This window comes from Neoarius graeffei, chromosome 8, assembly GCF_027579695.1.
Source record: "Neoarius graeffei isolate fNeoGra1 chromosome 8, fNeoGra1.pri, whole genome shotgun sequence".
Taxonomy (NCBI): domain Eukaryota; kingdom Metazoa; phylum Chordata; class Actinopteri; order Siluriformes; family Ariidae; genus Neoarius; species Neoarius graeffei.
In genome coordinates, this window is record NC_083576.1 from 94,042,459 (window position 1) to 94,062,176 (window position 19,718).

Below are 19,718 nucleotides of genomic sequence, written 5' to 3' on the forward strand. Positions count from 1 at the left end.
CTTAAAGTGTGCATGTGACAAATAAAGGTTTATTTCTTTTCTTTCTTTCAGCTGACTCATCGAGTTCATGTTCCCACTTCAGAGTGTGACTGTTCACCCTTGTCCAAATGGCCTGGTGAGACTCTGCCAGATGCCCTCTGAACCTGTAGCATTAGTGCTTAGTGTGTTAATAGATGATGTATAAAACCTGATGGGAGGAGGAACCTCTGAATAAGAAGGAGTGCAGGTATTCATTCCACTTGCTCCCGCTGTCAGTTTCCAGCACATCTGTTCATCATGGCTCAAGGGTTCTTTATTAGCAAAACGGTCGGGATTGTCGGGATCGTGTTGGGTGCTGGAGCTGTGGCCACCATCATCGCGCTCTCTGTCGTTTACTCTCAAGAAAAATCCAAAAACAATGTAGAGGTGAAACCCACTGATGCAACAACAATCCAGTCAACCACACCAGCATCAACAATCCAGTCAACCACACCAGCATCCAATGAACTATGGGACAAATATCGTCTGCCTGATACTCTTATCCCAGAGTCTTACGATGTCACATTATGGCCACGTCTCAAACCGAACCCTGAAGGCCTCTACATCTTCACAGGAAACTCCAGCGTGGTGTTCCAGTGTGTGAAGGAGACGGATCTGATCCTGATTCACGCCAACAAGCTGAACCTGACCGCTAATGCCACACTGAGCGCGCTCAATAGCTCTCTTGCACCGTCCATCACAGACACACGAAACGTCAGCAAAACCCAGTATTTCGTTTTTCACTTGAGTGAGAAATTAAAAGCAGGAGAGTGGTACAAACTCCACACCGAATTCGTTGGAGAACTCGCCGACGATCTGGGAGGGTTCTACAGGAGCGTGTACGATGTAAATGGAGAGACGCGGTACGTTTGTTTTTTCTTTTTGACTTTTTTCAAATGTTTAAAGCTCACTGTGGGAGATGTGGGAAGACTGTTCTGTCCGGATGACTCTTACAATTATTGCACATAAAATGCTTTCTTCATCCCTTTTGTCTTGTCTGATAATTTTTTTTTTCATTTTAATTTGGATTTAGTTCATGAAAAAGTAACAAGTTAGTGTTTTAAAGTTTTGTATCTCTGCTGATTAATCTTTTCCTTTCACTAGTTTGTAGCTGTTTTATTATTTATTTAACTTAAAAAAGTAGTGAAGAAGAATTTTAGGCTTTTTAATGCATAATTATCCATTAATTAGTAATTATTCTGCAAAGGCTCAGTGAATATCAGTGAATAATAACTGAGATGAAGTTGAGTCGATATTCACTGAGTCTGAGGTGGATAATTTTTTTAGTATAAATACACAGGTGATTATTTAAAAAAAAATATTTAAAACTTCAAAATCTTCATGTAAATGTAATAACTTTGCGGCACAGACTCGTATTACTGATCGACTCCGAGTCACATAAAATACTTTGTTTTGAAATCGATAAAATAAATCCCAACCCCACCTTCCCTTTGAACAGTTTTAGACCAAACTTCAGAGCATCTTTAGTGCTTTTAGGAACAGCATTTTCTCTCATCATCTGTAATTCTGGACGCCATTTTGCCGAGTCGCTCAAGGTGATTATCGAGAAATAGAATGAATTTCTTGACCAATCAGAGCGCTCGATTTCCTATAATCACCTGTGTATTTATACCAAATTTAAAAAAAATCATATTTTATATTTAGAATTCACTCTAAAGATAATGTTTATTGTTATCAATTTTTAGATGTTTATTGCAATCAATACTAGTTTTATACTATTTGCTATTTTTCTGTATATCTATCTATCTATCTATCTATCTATCTATCTATCTATCTATCTATCTATCTATCTATCTATCTATCTATCTATTATTTTTAGTGTGGTGGCCACGACACAGATGCAGCCTACAGATGCCCGAAAAGCGTTCCCTTGTTTTGATGAACCTGCACTGAAAGCTTATTTTAATATCACTCTGCTGCATCCATCAAATACCACCGCACTTTCTAACGGCTGGAAAATCGGTACAACAATTAACAACATTTCATTACTTGTAACTCAATGAGCTCAGTACAAGTCAGAAATCATTAGTGTTAATTTATAGACGATGTACGTATATTCTGAAGTTCCAAAGTCGTTAAACTGATTTTAGAAATATTTATCGATTGCAATAATGTGAAATGATGAAAATAAAATGCAGTCAAACTGGTTTGATACTTATAAAGTTGTAACAATTTGCAAAGTTAAAGTTTTAGTTAGGGGCGGGGTTAACGTTAGTACCTTTTCTTATTACTGTTTACAAAAAAACATCTCTCGTTACATATCATTAGAATTTGTGCAAATTTCCTCACGTGATCAGGATGTATATGATTAGTCAATGTGAAAATAATTCTTTGTATTTTCTCACCTCTTTCAGACTCAGTCACATTCGATGAAGGCGGCGAGTCGTTCAATAAAACATGGTTTGCACAGACTGAGAGAATGTCGACGTACCTGCTGGCGTTTATCGTCAGTGATTTTAAATCTGTTGAGGCACAGACAGATAATGTTTTGGTAATTGAATGTTTCTGTTCACTAATTCAGTTTATTTTACACAGTACAGTTGTGTTGATGTGAATCAGCAGGAATTGTGTTTCTCTATTTGCTGCACAGATTCGTATTTTCGCCCGTGAGGAGGCCATCAATGCAGGTCACGGAGATTATGCACTGAACATCACGGGAAAGATCCTGAAGTTCTTTGAAGGATATTATAACATCCCGTACCCGCTTCCCAAATCAGGTGAGAGATGAACACAGAGCCGTGTTCCATGAAGACACTGCTGTGTTCTTATCTGTGTCATTTTAATCCTCTGTTACGACATGTTCAGGACAGAGGAGGTTAAATAACAGACACATTTATGGCTACTGTTTTATTCACTAATTTTATGTTTACAGTTGATTTATCATTTCTACTCCTCAAAATCATTCAAGCAGCCCAATCTAACAACCAGTGAAATCTCGATGAGTAAACAGTGTTAGACTCTTCAATCGGTAATATTCAGTATGTCACGTGATGTTCAACTTTCCATAACCTGTGGTTTTATTGTCCATAACAAATCCCAGGATGAAATAAACTGAAATAAATGATCATGTTGAAATGGTTTGTGCAGATCAGGTGGCTCTGCCGGACTTTAACGCTGGTGCGATGGAGAACTGGGGATTGATCACGTACAGAGAAACGGCTCTGCTCTACGACAAGGAATTCTCCTCTAACGGGAATAAAGAGCGAGTTGCCACCATCATCTCTCATGAACTTGCTCACATGGTACACACTGTGCTCTCTGAAATCATTCTTGACTTTTAACCACACCTCCTGTTTACTATACAATCCATTCAGAGCAATACAACTCATCTCATCTCATTATCTCTAGCCGCTTTATCCTTCTACAGGGTCGCAGGCGAGCTGGAGCCTATCCCAGCTGACTACGGGCGAAAGGTGGGGTACACCCTGGACAAGTCGCCAGGTCATCACAGGGCTGACACATAGACACAGACAACCATTCACACTCACATTCACACCTACGCTCAATTTAGAGTCACCAGTTAACCTAACCTGCATGTCTTTGGACTGTGGGGGAAACCGGAGGACCCGGAGGAAACCCACGCGGACACGGGGAGAACATGCAAACTCCACACAGAAAGGCCCTCGCCGGCCACGGGGCTTGAACCCAGGACCTTCTTGCTGTGAGGCGACAGCGCTAACCACTACACCACCGTGCCGCCCCAGCAATACAACTGTAATAAAATTAACTTAAACTTTAGCTTAAACTACACTTTGTTCCTCTTAATGATGGTCTACAGAAACAGTAAAGATGCAAATAGTGTCCTAAAAGTCTTAGAAAAGATTCCGGATGAACACCACACTCTTTCAGACAAAGATTTCACAGTGTGGTGGAATCTGGGGACGAGGGTTTAGCAGTCGATGCTAAGTGTCATTAAAGTGTAAAGTGTAATCTTATTCAATTACGTTCATCAAGACTTTTGATAGAAATGTTGACTTTCAATGCACCTACAATGTAGCTTGCTATATCATTAGCTAGTGAACTCTGTAATTAGCGAGACTGTCTGTGCAATTGTTCATTGAATTTTAATATTTAAATCCTGAATGTAGTGTGTGTTTGACTTCTCAGACTGAACAAGAACAATTGAGTTTCATCTGAATGCACCATAGATAACAGAAACAGGTGCTGAGACTAATTAGAGGGTGTGGCAAAGCTGTGGTCAGGGTGTGGTCAGGGCAGAACTGTATCAGGAGAAAACAGGAAACTAGAACTGTTAAGAAGTTAAAAAGTGAAGATGACTGCATAATAATGTAACATTTTTAAAAAATGTTTACTAAAATTTACTTTAGATATAATTTTGCTGGGTGGGCACGGTGGTGTAGTGGTTAGCGCTGTCGCCTCACAGCAAGAAGGTCCTGGGTTTGAGCCCCGTGGCCGGCGAGGGCCTTTCTGTGCGGAGTTTGCATGTTCTCCCCGTGTCCGTGTGGGTTTCCTCCGGGTGCTCCGGTTTCCCCCACAGTCCAAAGACATGCAGGTTAGGTTAACTGGTGACTCTAAATTGAGCGTAGGTGTGAATGTGAGTGTGAATGGTTGTGTGTCTGTGTGTCACCCTGTGATGATCTGTTGACTTGTCCAGGGTGAACCCCGCCTTTCGCCCATAGTCAGCTGGGATAGGATCCAGCCCGCCCGCGACCCTGTACAGGATAAGCGGCTGGATAATTTTGCTGGACCCAACAAAACAATGTTAGAGCACAATTTTCCGAACAGATGAGATGTTGCTGCACGTTCTCACTGCGTTTTCTTGCTCTTTCAGTGGTTTGGGAACCTCGTCACTATCAAATGGTGGAATGATTTGTGGCTGAATGAAGGTTTCGCCTCCTACGTTGAATACCTTGGAGCTGACAACGCTGAACCTGAATGGAATGTTGTAAGGCATTCGTTATAATTAATAAACAACTTAATCCATTTCATTGATTTTATTTTTTAAATTTCAAACTCAGGTTCAGGAGTTGATCTGCAAAACCGAGACCTGTTATTATTTCATCAGTCCAGTACTGTGTTCTGATTGGCTGATAAGATGTAATATACACACAGAGGACATGCTCTGCATTTACATTTTTAATGACGCTTTCTTTCTCCCTCATCAGAAAGACCTGATCGTACTGCACGATGTCCACAGAGTTTTTGCTGTGGATGCTCTGGCCTCATCCCACCCGCTGTCCTCTAAAGAAGATGAAGTTCTGAGACCAGAGCAGATCAGCGAGGTGTTCGACGCCATCTCCTACAGCAAGGTACTCTAACCCCGCCCCTTAATCTAACACCACTCTTCAACACAACCTTGTTCCTTAACCCCACCCCTCAGTCTAACCCCACCCCTTCAGCCTTATCAATCTTACAATCATTTACAATCATGTGAAAATATTTCTATAATGCACTTTATGCATAAAGTGTGTACATGATTTCTGCCTCTAGGGGGCGTCGGTCTTGAGGATGCTCTCGGATTTCCTGACTGAAACAGTGTTTGTGAACGGCCTCACTGTAGGTTCCAGATTTTTTTCTTCTTCTTTTTTTTTTTTTTAGTTAAAATTAGACTTTAAAGTGAACTCAATCGAAACAGAAGCCTTAAAGGTTGACTTTACGATTATTCTGATTTCTGGTAGCACCTGTTCTCTTAGCTAACAGTGAAAGTTCACAGGCTCTGTAAGATTTTCTGAGATCTAATGCGTTATCGGTTCTACAGTAATGTCCAGAGGACAGTCCTTTCTCCCTGACTTCTGAAATAAACTCCTGGGTGTCGGTCTGTCTGTTAGCACACGGTTCAGCGAAGACAGTTTAATGAGTTCAGTGAACAAACAGCACGACGCTGCAGTGGGATTTCTGATCCTTTACTTCACTAAAATCTTGACTTCCATTGAGACTGATCAAAAACAGAGACACATTGATCAACATTTCTTTTCCACATTCACATATCGTATTAAAGCAGCCGTCTGCGCTCCGCGACTGTGACACCCGCTGGACCGGCATCTATCAGACAAAATCTAACAAGTGGATACATTACGTAAAGGCTAATTTCACAGACACATCATAACACAAATACAACAGGAATTACAACACACACAGTTACACACAGCTGTGAACAATGTTTGGGGGCGGAACCAAATCGGTAGGCAAGGAAAGCAGGAAGTGCTTATGATGAATAAAGAATAATTCTTGTTTTATTTCTTCTACTTCTCCTTCTTCTTCTTTCTCTTCTTCTTCCCAGACCTACCTCAAGCACTTTGAGTTCCAAAACACAGTGTACACAGATCTTTGGGATCATCTCCAAAAGGTGAGTTATTTCACCCTGCAGTATGAATTTATTAACGGCTGCAAGCTGTTTGAGTAAAATCATCAGCAATGGGATGATATTTTTAAAAACTAATAGAAAATGTTCTATAAATGTAATCAATACCTTCTGATCGATCAGAACCCAGAATTCCAGAGGGCTTTGGTATGAAATGAAATGCACTCGTGTTCTTTAAGGGTTCATTAGATCATTAAAGAGTCTCAGCTTTTAAAATGGTTCCACTTTCTGATACAGAAGATCTCTGTCTGCGGGCTCCACATAGAACATGTCAGAGTTTCACCAGAGCAGCAGCCAGAAAGCTTATTTTGGAGTAATTTATAATGAAGGTCTCACTGTGTGGTGTTTAATCTCCTTCAGGCTGTAGACGCCACGTCAGTGAAGCTCCCAGGGACCATTAGTCGCATCATGGACACCTGGGTTCTTCAGATGGGTTTCCCAGTGGTGACGATTAACACGATGACGGGAACACTAACTCAGGATCACTTCCTCCTGGATCCTGATGCTGTCGTGGATCGACCATCTCCATTCAAGTAGGCCAGATTTCAAACAAGTCAACACTGTATTTAATTTAAAATAATAATAAGAATAAGAATAACAATACTGAATTTATATATCGGATATGCAACTGTTATTTTTCTTTAGCTATGAGTGGATTGTGCCGATTCAGTGGATGAAAAATGGAGAACAGCAGGCGATGTATTGGCTGGAGACCAAAAACAGTAAGCAATGGAGCCAGACTAAGGATTAAAATATGTTGCGTTTTACACTGAAAAAAAAAAGATTCAGTGGTTCAGTTAAAATGACAAAAAAACTGTGATTTTTCACAAAAAGAGTAAAATATTAGAATTTGTTCCAAGTTCTGGACTAAATGTAAATATGTGTCTGAAGCCCAAAGTGTAAAGAACTGAAGTGTTGCTTCAGTGATGATTCTGTTTCCTTCACATGTTTAGCTGCAAAATTAGAATTAAAACAGTGACAAAGTTGAAATGAATGCAGTAATATAAAGTAGTATATTAGTATAAATAGAGGAGATTACAGAGTGGTGTGAAGATATGAAGTGTATCTCCGAGTGGTGAATGTGTATATCGCAAGTAAGCAAAGTGAAAATATTTTCAACACGAGAAGATAAACGTCATATCTTCTCCCCACAGTGTAATGTTCTTTATATTATATGGACACATCCACACAAAAATTACGCAAGTTAATCAAAAGCATTTTAATTTTGAACCGGTTCACCATTTTGACAATGTGCATCTAATCAGCAGGAAAACACTGGGAGTGACGTCATTGGAGTGAAATATCAGGAATTATTATCCGTACAGGAGACTTTTTCCATGGAATAAAAACGTGCTCTATTCCCTTCTAGCGGGTTTCATTCATTTGGTTTGATAGCATGCAATATTGTTCGCATATCGCTTATCCTACGTGTATTATGTCACTCTACCCAATGGAGAATGAGCGTTGAATATGGTTTATGATATTGCACGGTTGTTAAGACAACATGACATCACATGTCAGAGACATAAAACTTCTGCGCTAGCGAGCGACTGTGACAATTTGTAAACAAACATTTCTGCCAGGTTTGCTTCGTTAACTATGGAAGATTTTGAGAGAATTTTGAAAGAGAAAGACGCATTGAACACCCAAAAGGAATGTGTATGCATAATAAATAATAATAATAATAATAATAATAACTGGCTTTTTTTTCGTGGTCTATCAGATATACAGGTAGTCGTCGACTTATGACTGCGTTTGGTTACGACTGACCGGTCGTAAACCGATCTGGTCGTAAGTCGGTCAATGTTAAATGAACGTAAGTATATTGTGATGTGTAATGATATTGTAATCATCTTAAAGTCTTATTTTATCAACATTTTCTTATTTCATTACCTTGGCTCATTATTTGGTTTAAGTCAAGCACTGCATACTACACTGCGTACAGTACAATTCGTTTAATATGTGCAAAACAAAAAATACGAAATACAGGTGTGAAAAATAGAAAACATTTTAGTTTGAAACATACCAAAATACAAATGTAAAACATAGCAAAATACAAAACTTAGTGACCGCTGGCATCACTGGTGCTTGGCTGTGGGTTGTCTACGTCATCATCAGCTGTTGCAGCGCTCAGGCTGGCGGGAGGATTTGCTCGTTTCATAAACCAGGAGCTGGGGCGGAAACTGTTGTATGCGGCGAGAGGCGCTGCCAGGAGCTGGGGCGGAAACTGTCGTACACTCAGCTGGGAAACACTTGCCAGTCATAACCAGATGGTTGTAAAGTCGATCGGTCGTAAGTCGCATAGGTCGTAAGTCGACGACTACCTGTATTCCATTCAGCTACTCGTCTTCGACTCGTTCAGTATCATGCTCGTCTCGTCTCGTCTTCTTCCACTTTATCCGGGACTGGGTCGCGGAGGCAGCAGTCTAAGCATGGAAGCCCAAACTTCCCTCTCCCCAGACACCTCGGCCAGCTCCTCAGGAAGAACACCGAGGCGTTCCCAGGCCAGCCGAGAGACATAGTCCCTCCAGCGTGTCCTGGGTCTTCCCCGGGGCCTCCTCCCGGGGGGACATGCCTGGAACACCTCCCCAGGGAGGTGTCCAGGAGGCATCCGAAAAAGATGCCCAAGCCACCTCAGCTGATTCGTCTTGATGTGGAGGAGCAGCGGCTCTATTCCGAGCTCCTCCTGAGTGACTGTGCTTCTCACCCCATCTCTAAGGGAGCGCCCAGCCACCCTGCGAAGGAAACTCATTTCGGCCGCTTGTATCCGCAATCTTGTTCTTCTGGTCATTACCTAAAGCTCATGACCATAGGTGAGAGTTGGAACGTAGATCGACCAGTAAATTGAGAGCTTCGCCTTTTGGCTCAGCTCCTTCTTCACCACGAAGGACCGGTAAAGCGACCGCATCACTGTGGAGGCTGCACCGATCCGCCTGTCGATCTCACGCTCCATCCTTCCCTCACTCGTGAACAAGATCCTGAGATACTTAAACTCCTCCACTTGAGGCAAGACTTCTCCACCAACCTGGAGAGGGCAAGCCACCCTTTTCCGGTCGAGAACCATGGCCTCGGACTTGGAGGTGCTGATTCTCATCCCAGCCACTTCACACTCGACTGCAAACCACCCCAGTGCATGCTGAAGGTCCTGGTTTGAAGAAGCCAACAGGACAACATCATCCACAAAAAGCAGAGATGAAATCCTGTGGTTCCCAAACAGGATTCCTTCTGGCCCCTGGCTGCGCCTAGAAATTCTGTCCATAAAAATTATGAACAGAACCGGTGACAAAGGGCAGCCCTGCCGGAGTCCAACATGCACTGGGAACAGGTCTGACTTACTGCCAGCAATGCAAGCCAGACTCCTGCTCCGTTCGTACAGGGACCGGACAGCCCTTAGCAAAGAGCCCCGAACCCCATACTCCCGAAGCACCCCCCACAGAATACCATGGGGGACACGGTCAAATGCCTTCTCCAGATCCACAAAGCACATGTGGACTGGTTGGGCAAACTCCCATGAACCCTCGAGCACCCTATGAAGGGTATAGAGCTGGTCCAGTGTTCCGCAACCAGGACGAAAACCGCATTGTTCCTCCTGGATCCGAGTTTCGACTATTGGTCGAATTCTCCTCTCCAGTACCCTGGAGTAAACCTTCCCTGGGAGGCTGAGAAGTGTGATTCCCCTGTAATTGGAGCACACTCTCCGGTCCCCTTTCTTAAAAAGAGGGACCACCACCCCAGTCTGCCACTCCAGAGGCACTGTCCCCAACCGCCACGCGATGTTGCAGAGGCGTGTCAACCAAGACAGCCCCACAACATCCAGAGACTTGAGATACTCAGGGCAGATCTCATCCACCCCCGGTGCCTTGCCACCGAGGAGCTTGCAGACCACCTCAGTGACTTCAGCTTGGGTAATGGACGAGTCCACCTCTGAGTCATCAGCCTCAGTCTCCTCAATGGAAGACATGACGGTGGGATTGAGGAGATCCTCAAAGTATTCCTTCCACCGCCTGACAATGTCCCCAGTCGAGGTCAACAGCTCCCCACCCGCACTGTAAACAGTGTTGGCAGAGTACTGCTTCCCCCTCCTGAGGTGCCGGACGGTTTGCCAGAATTTCTTCAAGGCCGAGTGATAGTCCTTCTCCATGGCCTCCCCGAACTCCTCCCAGTTCCGAGTTTTTGCCTCCGCAACTGCCCGAGCTGCAGCACACCTGGCCTGCCGATACCCGTCAGCTGCCTCAGGAGTCCCGGAGGTCAACATGGCCCAATAGGACTCCTTCTTCAGCTTGACAGCATCCCTTACTTCTGGTGTCCACCACCGGGTTCGGGGACTGCCGCCACGACAGGCACCAGAGACCTTGCGGCCACAGCTCCGAACAGCTACGTCCACAATGGAGGTAGAGAACATGGTCCACTCAGACTCAATGTCCCCCGCCTCCCTCGTAAGCTGGGAAAAGCTCTCCCGGAGGTGGGAGTTAAAGACCTCCCCAACAGAGTGCTCGGCCAGACGTTCCCAGCAGACCCTCACCATACGTTTGGGCCTGCCAGGTCTGTCCAGCTTCCTCCTCTGCCAGTGGATCCAACTCACCACCAGGTGGTGATCAGTTGACAGCTCAGCCCCTCTCTTCACCCGAGTGTCCAAGACATAGGACCGGAGATCAAACGAAACAACAACAAAGTCTATCATCGACCTCTGACCTAAGGTGTCCTGGTGCCACGTGCACTTATGGAGACCCCTATGCTCGAACATGGTGTTTGTTATGGACAAACTGTGACTAGCACAGAAGTCCAATAACAAAACACCACTCGGGTTCAGATCGGGGAGGCCGTTCCTCCCAACCACGCCCCTCCAGATGTCACTGTCATCGCCCACATGACCATTGAAGTCCCCCAGTAGCACAACGGAGTCCCCAGTCTGAGCACCCCTCAGTACCTCTCCCAGGGACTCCAAGAATGCCGGATACTCTATACTGCTATTCGGCCCGTAGGCACAAACAACAGCAAGAGCCCTCTCCCCAATCCGAAGGCGCAGAGAGGCGACCCTCTTGTTCACTGGGTAAACTCCAACACATGGCGGCTGAGCTGGGGAGCTATAAGCAAGCCCACACCAGCCCGCCGCCGCTCACCATAGGCGACTCCAGAGAAGTGGAGAGTCCAGCCCCTCTCAAGGAGCTGGGTTCCAGAGCCCAAGCTGTGCTTGGAGGTGAGCCCGACTATCTCTAGCCGGTACCTCTCAACCTCCCACACAAGCTCAGGCTCTTTCCCCCCCAGCAAAGTGACATTCCATGTCCCAACAGCTAGCCGCTGTGTCCGGGGATCAGGTCGTCGAGGCCCCTGCCTTCGACTGCCACCCAATCCACACTGCACCAGTCCCCTACAGCTACCTCTGTGAGTGGTGAACCCACAGGAGGTCGGGCCCATGTCACCTCTTCGGGCTAAGCCCGGCCGGGCCCCATGGGCAAAGGCCCAGCCACCAAGCACTCGCATACGAGCCCCAACCCCAGGCCTGGCTCCAGGGTGGGGCCCTGGCTGCACCATACTGGGCGACATCACGTTCCTCGATGGTTTCTCCATAAGGGTTTTGGTGAACTGCTCTTGGTCTGGCCTGTCACCTAGGACCTGTCTGCCTTGGGAAACCCTGACAGGGGCATAATGCCCCCGACAACATAGCTCCTAGGATCATTCAAGCACACAAACCCCTCCACCACAATAAGGTGTCAGTTCTAGGAGGGGATCATGCTCGCTGAATGAAATATATCTGATAGACCACAAAAAAAAACCCAGACAATATTATTTAAACATGTTCCTCAGATCTGCAATGTGTTTCAGATGAAAAATGTGAGTTTTTCAACACGAGAAGATAAACTTCATATCTTCAAGCCAATGTGTGATTTTCTTTTTATTATATCGACACATTCACAAACAGAGCATAGCCAGACTTACCGAGCTGAGCGCTCACTCTGACACGGTTTCTCTGGACCAATGAAAATATACTTTTTTTAAACCTACTTAATTATTAACTTGTGAACTTTAACTTAACATTTTAACTTTTTAACCCTTAAAGACAGAACAGATCTGATGAAAGTGGAGGCACCTGGTTGGCTGTTGGCCAACCTCAACGTGTCGGGATACTACAGAGTGAACTACGACATGGGGAACTGGGAACGCCTCCTGCACGTCCTCCAGACAACTCATGAGGTACCGACATCATCAAACATCAAACAGTCAGAATAAATCACAGACACACAACATCCTCTAAACTCAATACTATAGGGGCACCGCATTGTTCATAATTCACAGCCAGCTATTATGTGTTCAATTGAAATGATTGTTTCTGTCACGTCCTGCATTACCCGCTGAGTCGTCGTTTTGCTCTTTACTGTGTCGCGTTATGATGACGTCAGTTGGCATCTAGACTTGATATAAAAAACTGACTTGCAGTAAGTTTTGAGTTCGAGCTTTTAAACCTATCCGCTGTGTCTGTGTCTCCCCACTGTGTCAACACCTTTACAGTACCAACAAACGCCGTGTGTTAATTTAGAAGTATTTATCGCTCAATATGGGTGTGTCTGGTGGTGGTGTTGGAGAGATTTGGTGTTTGTTAGTGAATGTTAGTGTTTCATAAATAATGAAAAACGATGGTGTGTGTTGAGGAACGTAAGTGGTTGGTGAAGTATGTTGGTGTTTTTGGTGGTAAACGGTTTTTATAGGAGAGAATGTTAATGTTTATGATGGGGAATTTTGGTGTTTGTTGGTGCCTGTTGGTGTTTTATAGATGTTGTTGTTGTTGTTGTTGTTTTTGGGAGAAATTGACACATTTCATGGATTTTTTTTTTGGTATTTACTGGATGTTGGTATTGAAAAATGTTGGTGTTTGATGAAGAATGGTGTGATTTGGTTGAAGAATGTTGATATCTGGTTGGATAATATTGCTGTTTTTATTACATTAATACTGAAGTCTGATAGTGTGTGATGCAGAATGATGGTGCATTGGAGTGTGTTGATCATATATCAGATTTTAATGGCGTTTGATATGAAACGGTGCTGGTGTTTCAAACATAATGATGGTTATTATGGAAGAAGGTTAAGTTGTCATATTAACAGGATTATTATTTGCTCCCTGCTGTTCTTTCTTGGAGATAAATTTACTGGAATTGGAAAGAACGAGATAATAATCTCAGCAATACTAATACATTTTTCTCTTTCTTTCCCAGGACATTTACACGATTAACCGAGCCCAGCTTATAGACGATGCGTTTAATCTTGCAAGGTGAGTACTGAAAGGCTGCAAAATTATTACTCAGCTCATCATAATATTTAAAAATAAATCATTACAGTATTTAAAAATTAATAAAACCTAACTTGTAGCCATTTATACACAACTCAGATCCATTAGTGCCCTCCTCTCTGGGTCATCCATCATCATCATCATAAATCAGCCAATCAGAACACACACACTGATACTGCACTGATATTGGTAAGGAAGGATGTAATTTGCATATCTGCATGTCATTAACAGGGCAAACATTATTCCAACTACGCTGGCTCTGAATACGACACTGTATTTATCGAATGAGACAGAGTACATGCCATGGGAATCAGCGCTGGACAATCTGGATTATTTCTACCTCATGTTCGATCGTACGGACCTTTATGGCCTCCTGCAGGTTAGTTTACACACACTATACAAAAATATGTATTTAACAACACACACACAGCGTCCTTCAAACTCCTCTGTCCTGAAAATGTCAGAAAACTTACAGTTCCAGCTTTAACTCTGACTGTTACACAGCACTCAGACTGGAGACTCCTTCCAGAAACCACACACACATTTCTCCTGACAGAAAACTTCACCACATCAATCTGCTGGACACGCCCCTGTGAATGAGCCGTTACTATAGAAACCTTAATGTATCAGAGCAAGAGCATTAATATAAACCTGCGCTACTATCAGAGCTGCTGTTAGAGAGAATTAATCAACACCTCCTGACCAATCAGAGTCCAGAACTCAGCACCATGCCCACTCACAGACTCCGCCCCCAGCCCGTCTGATTCTGAGTGAGCACTGGAAGTTATTTAAAGAAGTTGAATGGTGAAATTAGTACATGTGATATTTCCATCTTTTATCCATGAGGTATTCTGAAGTGTGTGTGTGTGTGTGTGTGTGTGTGTGTGTGTGTGTGTGTGTGTGTGTCTGTGGTTGGCTGTTTGATATGTCAGCCAAACATCTGCTTCCTGTAAATGTGGGCAGATCTTAGGCACATTTAGAGACTAAATGTATCACTCTATCAAATTTTGTGAGACTTCAAACTTCTGATGTAAAATCGTAAGGAAATATACAGTCACTGGATGTGTTAAAGTTGAGATGGGGTGGAGTTATGGTGAGGGGCGGGGTTTGTGTTCATTCAGAGCAAATACAACTGATCCCTTTGACTCAGCAGACTCGTGTTTTGTGATGTCAAGGTGATCATGTGACGTTTGTGTCCTTCAGACTTACACGAGGAATCAAGTGACGCATCTTTTCCAGCACTATAAAATCTTGACAGAGAATTTTACAAAGGTCCCCGAGGGCCACATGGATCAGTAAGTGTCCTGTGAATTTTACTATAATAGAATTATAATAGAATGAATTACAATTCATTATATATAATTATAATTAGAATAGGTTTATTCTAGTTTTATTTGATGCAAAACTACATTGATTTTAGTCAGTAAAAACATTTATTTTGGGTATTTATATATTTTTTGTATTTATTGAATTCAAGCACGGACTCTGCAGCTCCATTCGGGGCACAATTAATAAAAAAAATTACTTACATGTTTTATTGCATAACATTAAATAAATGAACCCAACTGAGGGATTTTATCAGATGTTACATTAGACCCTGTTATACTTGTGATATATCACAGTTGTTTACTTTTGTTTAGTTGTCATTTGATTTCAGGTGTGTGTGTGTGTGTGTGTGTGTGTTTTCCAGGTATAATGAGGTGAACGCTCTAAGCATGGCCTGCAGCTCTGGATTGAAGGAATGTAACAATCTCGTTACGAAATGGTTTGCTGACTGGATGAATAACTCAAGTTTTAATCCGTGAGTATTATTATTATTATTATTATTATATATTTTTTCATTTATTTGTTTTAGTTGTCTCTGGCATGGACATATATAAATACAGCATCAGGAAAAAAAAAATAATGCATATTAAAACAGCAGATAACATTTGGGTTGACATTCACTCACTGTTATACACAATCATTTAATTTGTAAAATGTTTTTATTATGACCAGTTTATTTTATCATGAGTTTTTTCCATTAATACTGTGTCTATCAGTTTATATGTGAGCATTTTCCTCTCGCTCTCCTTCAGGATTCACCCGAACCTGAGGTCGACTGTATACTGCCGTGCCATCGCTGCAGGGGGCGCCACAGAGTGGGACTTCGCCTGGTCCATGTTTAAGAATTCCACCGTTGCCAGTGAGGCTGAAAAACTGAGAGCTGCCATGGCGTGCAGTACCTTACCCTGGATCCTCAACCGGTAACAAAAACAATACTCTGAAATCTGATCGTTCCCCAGAGTGATGTCAAATCTGATATTTAAATATGGAAAGCTATGGCACCACCGTGACTCTGTGAGAGGAGACCGTCCACCTAAATCCAGAGGTGATTAGTCAGAAAAATGAGAGCGTCAGTGATGGCGTAGCTCACTCCGACCCTGTCTAGTCCAGAAGGAACGATCTAAAGTGGGCCACCTTGCACAATAAATGTTGTAAGCTATAAACGCTATATACGAGCTATATATAGAAGCGATATCCACCCTAGGAACACCGACCTGTTTACCAGAAAGAATCCAAAACGGCGAGGAATTGACCGAGAAGAAGCGATTTTTGTTGAACTGCTCATTAAGGCTTAATTAGTCCATAACTTAATTAATAATTGTAATGAAGCAAATCTGGGTAGACGTTATATGCACCCTAGGTTCCCCTACCTTCATACCAGAAAGAATCAAAATCAGTGAAGAACTGAGGGAGAAGAAGCGATTTGTGTGGAAACTGCTCATTAGGGCTTAATTACTCCCTATCTTCATTATTAAGTGCAATTATGCAAATTTGGGTAGAAGCTATATGCACGCCAGGCAGACCCACCTCCCTGCCAAAAAGAATAAAAATCGGTGAAGAACTGAGGGAGAAGTGATTTTCATGAAATGTGGACGATGACGGACAGACAACAGACAACACATGATGGGCTAAACTCATCACCTGTCGGCCGGAGGAGATAATAATAATGAAGAGAATGGGGCTGAGCGTGATACTACCAGCACCATGCTTCACAGTGGTGATAATGTACTCAGAGTGATGAGCAGGGACGGGTTTCAGCCAGTCATAGCGCTTTTGCATCGCTCATTTGGTCTCATCAGACCAGAAAACCTTTTCCTAACACTGGATTTAAACACTGATGCAACACACTGAATATCTGTGTGTGATATTTCAGGTGTTTGTCTGTTGCAGGTATCTGACATACACACTGATGCCATCGATGATCCGCAAACAGGACGCGACGTCTACAATCGTCTATGTGGCCAGTAACGTGGTGGGACAGCCGCTAGCCTGGGACTTCATCCGCGCGAACTGGGAGTACATCTACAAAGAGTGAGAGTCACCGCCACACCGTTACACCGAGCTCATCTTTAACTCACGTCATTTATGCTGCTCTGAGAGAAAATAAATCAAACAGTAAACAAAAAGGAGAAATAAACAAACAGCTGGACAGGAATGATGTGTGTTTTCTCGCGCAGGTACGGCGGGGGATCGTTCTCCTTCTCTAACCTAATCAACGGTGTCACTGAACGCTTCTCTACTGAGTTTGAACTCCAACAGGTACACACACACACACACACAATAAATAATGTAAATATTAATCAATAATAATGTAAATAAACACTGTGTGTAATGGTGTGAGGGAACACAGTTACTGTTACCACCCCAGAGTTGATTATTTTCCCCTAACAGCACGTCCCCAAGTGCTTTATTCCTCTTACACCACAGCAACTTAACAACAATTACAGGTTTTTATGTATTTATAAGTGATTTCCTGTCGTCACTGATGTTGTAGCAGCTATAAGCAGCCGTTCCCTCTCCAGACTCGCTTTATTCTCTCTGCAAGTTCATGAGAGAAAAAATAAATCACAGCTCATCATGTTCCTGAAGAACTGTAGAGAAGTGTAAACTCCAGAAAACGTACAGTTCCAGCTTCACCCGACTGTTATACAGCGCTCACACTGGAGACTCCTTCCAGACCCCCCCCAACACACACACACACACACACACACTATCGCTTACAGAAAACTTCACTATGGCAATTATTATTTTAATCTGTTTATTATCAGAGGAGCATCTGCTGGACACGCCCCTGTAAACAAGCTGTTACTATAGAAACCATAACATATAACTCATTCTTTCTCCCACCCCCTCTCTCCCTCCCTCCCCCTCTCTCTCCCTCTCCTTCTCTCCCTCTCCCCTCCCTCTCTCTCTCTCCTCCCTCCCTCTCCCTCTCTCCTCCCTCCCTCTCCCCTCCCTCTCCCCTCCCTCCCTCTCCCCTCCCTCTCCCCTCCCTCTCTCCTCCCTCCCTCTCCCCTCCCTCTCTCCTCCCTCCCTCTCCCCTCCCTCTCTCCTCCCTCCCTCTCCCCTCCCTCTCTCCTCCCTCCCTCTCCCCTCCCTCTCTCTCTCTCCTCCCTCCCTCTCCCCTCCCTCTCTCCTCCCTCCCTCTATCTCTCACCTCCCTCCCTCTCTTTCCTCCCTCCCTCCCTCTATCTCTCTCTCACCTCTCTCTCTCCTCCCTCTCTCTCTCCTCTCTCCTCCCTCTCTCTTTCCCCCCCGTCTTTCTTTCTCTCTCCCCTCCCTCTCTCTCTCCCCCCCCTCCCTCCCTGTCTTTCTCTCTCTCTCTCTCCCCTCCCTCCCTCTCTCTTCCCCTCTCTCTCCCCCTCCCTCTCTTCCCCTCTCTCTCTCCCCTCCCTCCCTCTCTCTTTCCCTCTCTCTCTCCCCCTCCCTCTCTTCCCCTCTCTCTCCCCCCTGTCTTTCTCTCTTCCCCTCTCTCTCCCCTCCCTCCCTCTCTCTTTCTTTCTTTCCCTCTCTCTCCCCCTCCCTCTCTTCCCCTCTCTCTCCCCCTCCCTCTCTTCCCCTCTCTCTCCCCCCTCCCTCCCTCTCTCTTTCTTTCCCTCTCTCTCCCCCTCCCTCTCTTCCCCTCTCTCTCTCCCCTCCCTCCCTCTCTTCCCCTCTCTCTCTCCCCTCCCTCCCTCTCTTCCCCTCTCTCTCTCCCCTCCCTCCCTGTCTTTCTCTCTCTCTCCCCCCTCCCTCTCTCTCCCTTCCCATCTCTCTCTCTCGCTCCTCCCCCCCCCCCTTGTTTGTTTGATGTTGTAGTTGGAGCAGTTCAGAAAAGATAATGAACACATTGGATTCGGTTCTGGTTCCATGGCCATCGAGCAGTCCATCGAGAGGACGAAGGGCAACATCAAGTGGCTCCAAAAGAACAAGGAAGACACGAGGAATTGGCTGACTTCAGCGATTAAAATATAAACACACACACACACACACACACACACAGGTAAATGAGACAAACTGATTTATTTATTAGCTACATGCTGATTCTCAGAAGTCATTTTTAATCCAGTGTTCATCTTTATCACTAATTATTGATTATTTTAAATATTTATATTTTAATTTGAAATAACTGTTTTTGTGTTAAAGTGAATGACTGATACTGTCAACCTTCCATTTGTGTTCTACTGTGGAATAAATTAAATCAGTTAATTTCCGTTTTGAATGTATTTGTGTTTATTTGCCATAATCACAGGGTTTACACGTGAAAAATGTGTTTTTAACATTTAATTTATATTATTTATATTTTATTCTATAAATTTTATATTTTATAATTTCTCATGGAATTCATGTTTGAGTTCTGGGATCATCGTGAGAATTTCACGCAGTTTCATGGAGACTCGGGAGAGACGCCACGTAAACAGACTCGCTGTGTTAAATTAAAACCTCAATAAATCCTCAGTCCAGTTTTCCACAGAGCGAGGAACGGAGACGCCTCACTTTATACGAGTCTGTTTACTCCAGCAGCTTCTTCCTGAGGTGGGGCAGTTCAATCACAGGGGCAGTGATACAATGTCCCAACATTTCTATCAGTAATTCAACAAATATTCATAAAGTCCTCATTCACAACTTCACACATTTTAAATCCTGCTGAAACTCTAACTGCTTCTTTTGAGTCATCAAATATTTAAAGAATGTTGTTACTCGACAGATGCAGCATACGCCGGTTTTCTATCGATTTGCTCGTGTTTCTAGATGTTGATATTCGCGGGG

General features: G+C 43.8%; 1 protein-coding gene across 1 annotated transcript; it reads left to right on the forward strand.

Annotated features, from left to right (window-relative positions):
* The first annotated feature begins 276 nt into the window (after positions 1 to 276).
* On the forward strand, positions 277 to 18,923 carry anpepb.1 (alanyl (membrane) aminopeptidase b, tandem duplicate 1). The gene is made up of 20 exons (XM_060927124.1): positions 277 to 881; positions 1,859 to 2,001; positions 2,394 to 2,530; positions 2,630 to 2,756; positions 3,127 to 3,281; positions 4,832 to 4,945; positions 5,166 to 5,309; positions 5,491 to 5,556; positions 6,281 to 6,346; positions 6,722 to 6,894; positions 7,007 to 7,083; positions 12,420 to 12,553; positions 13,570 to 13,625; positions 13,875 to 14,022; positions 14,847 to 14,938; positions 15,334 to 15,444; positions 15,722 to 15,889; positions 16,860 to 17,000; positions 17,147 to 17,228; positions 18,768 to 18,923. Exons 1-20 carry the CDS (start codon positions 277 to 279, stop codon positions 18,921 to 18,923), a joined length of 2,895 nt encoding a protein of 964 aa, XP_060783107.1.
* The last annotated feature ends 795 nt before the right edge of the window (positions 18,924 to 19,718 follow it).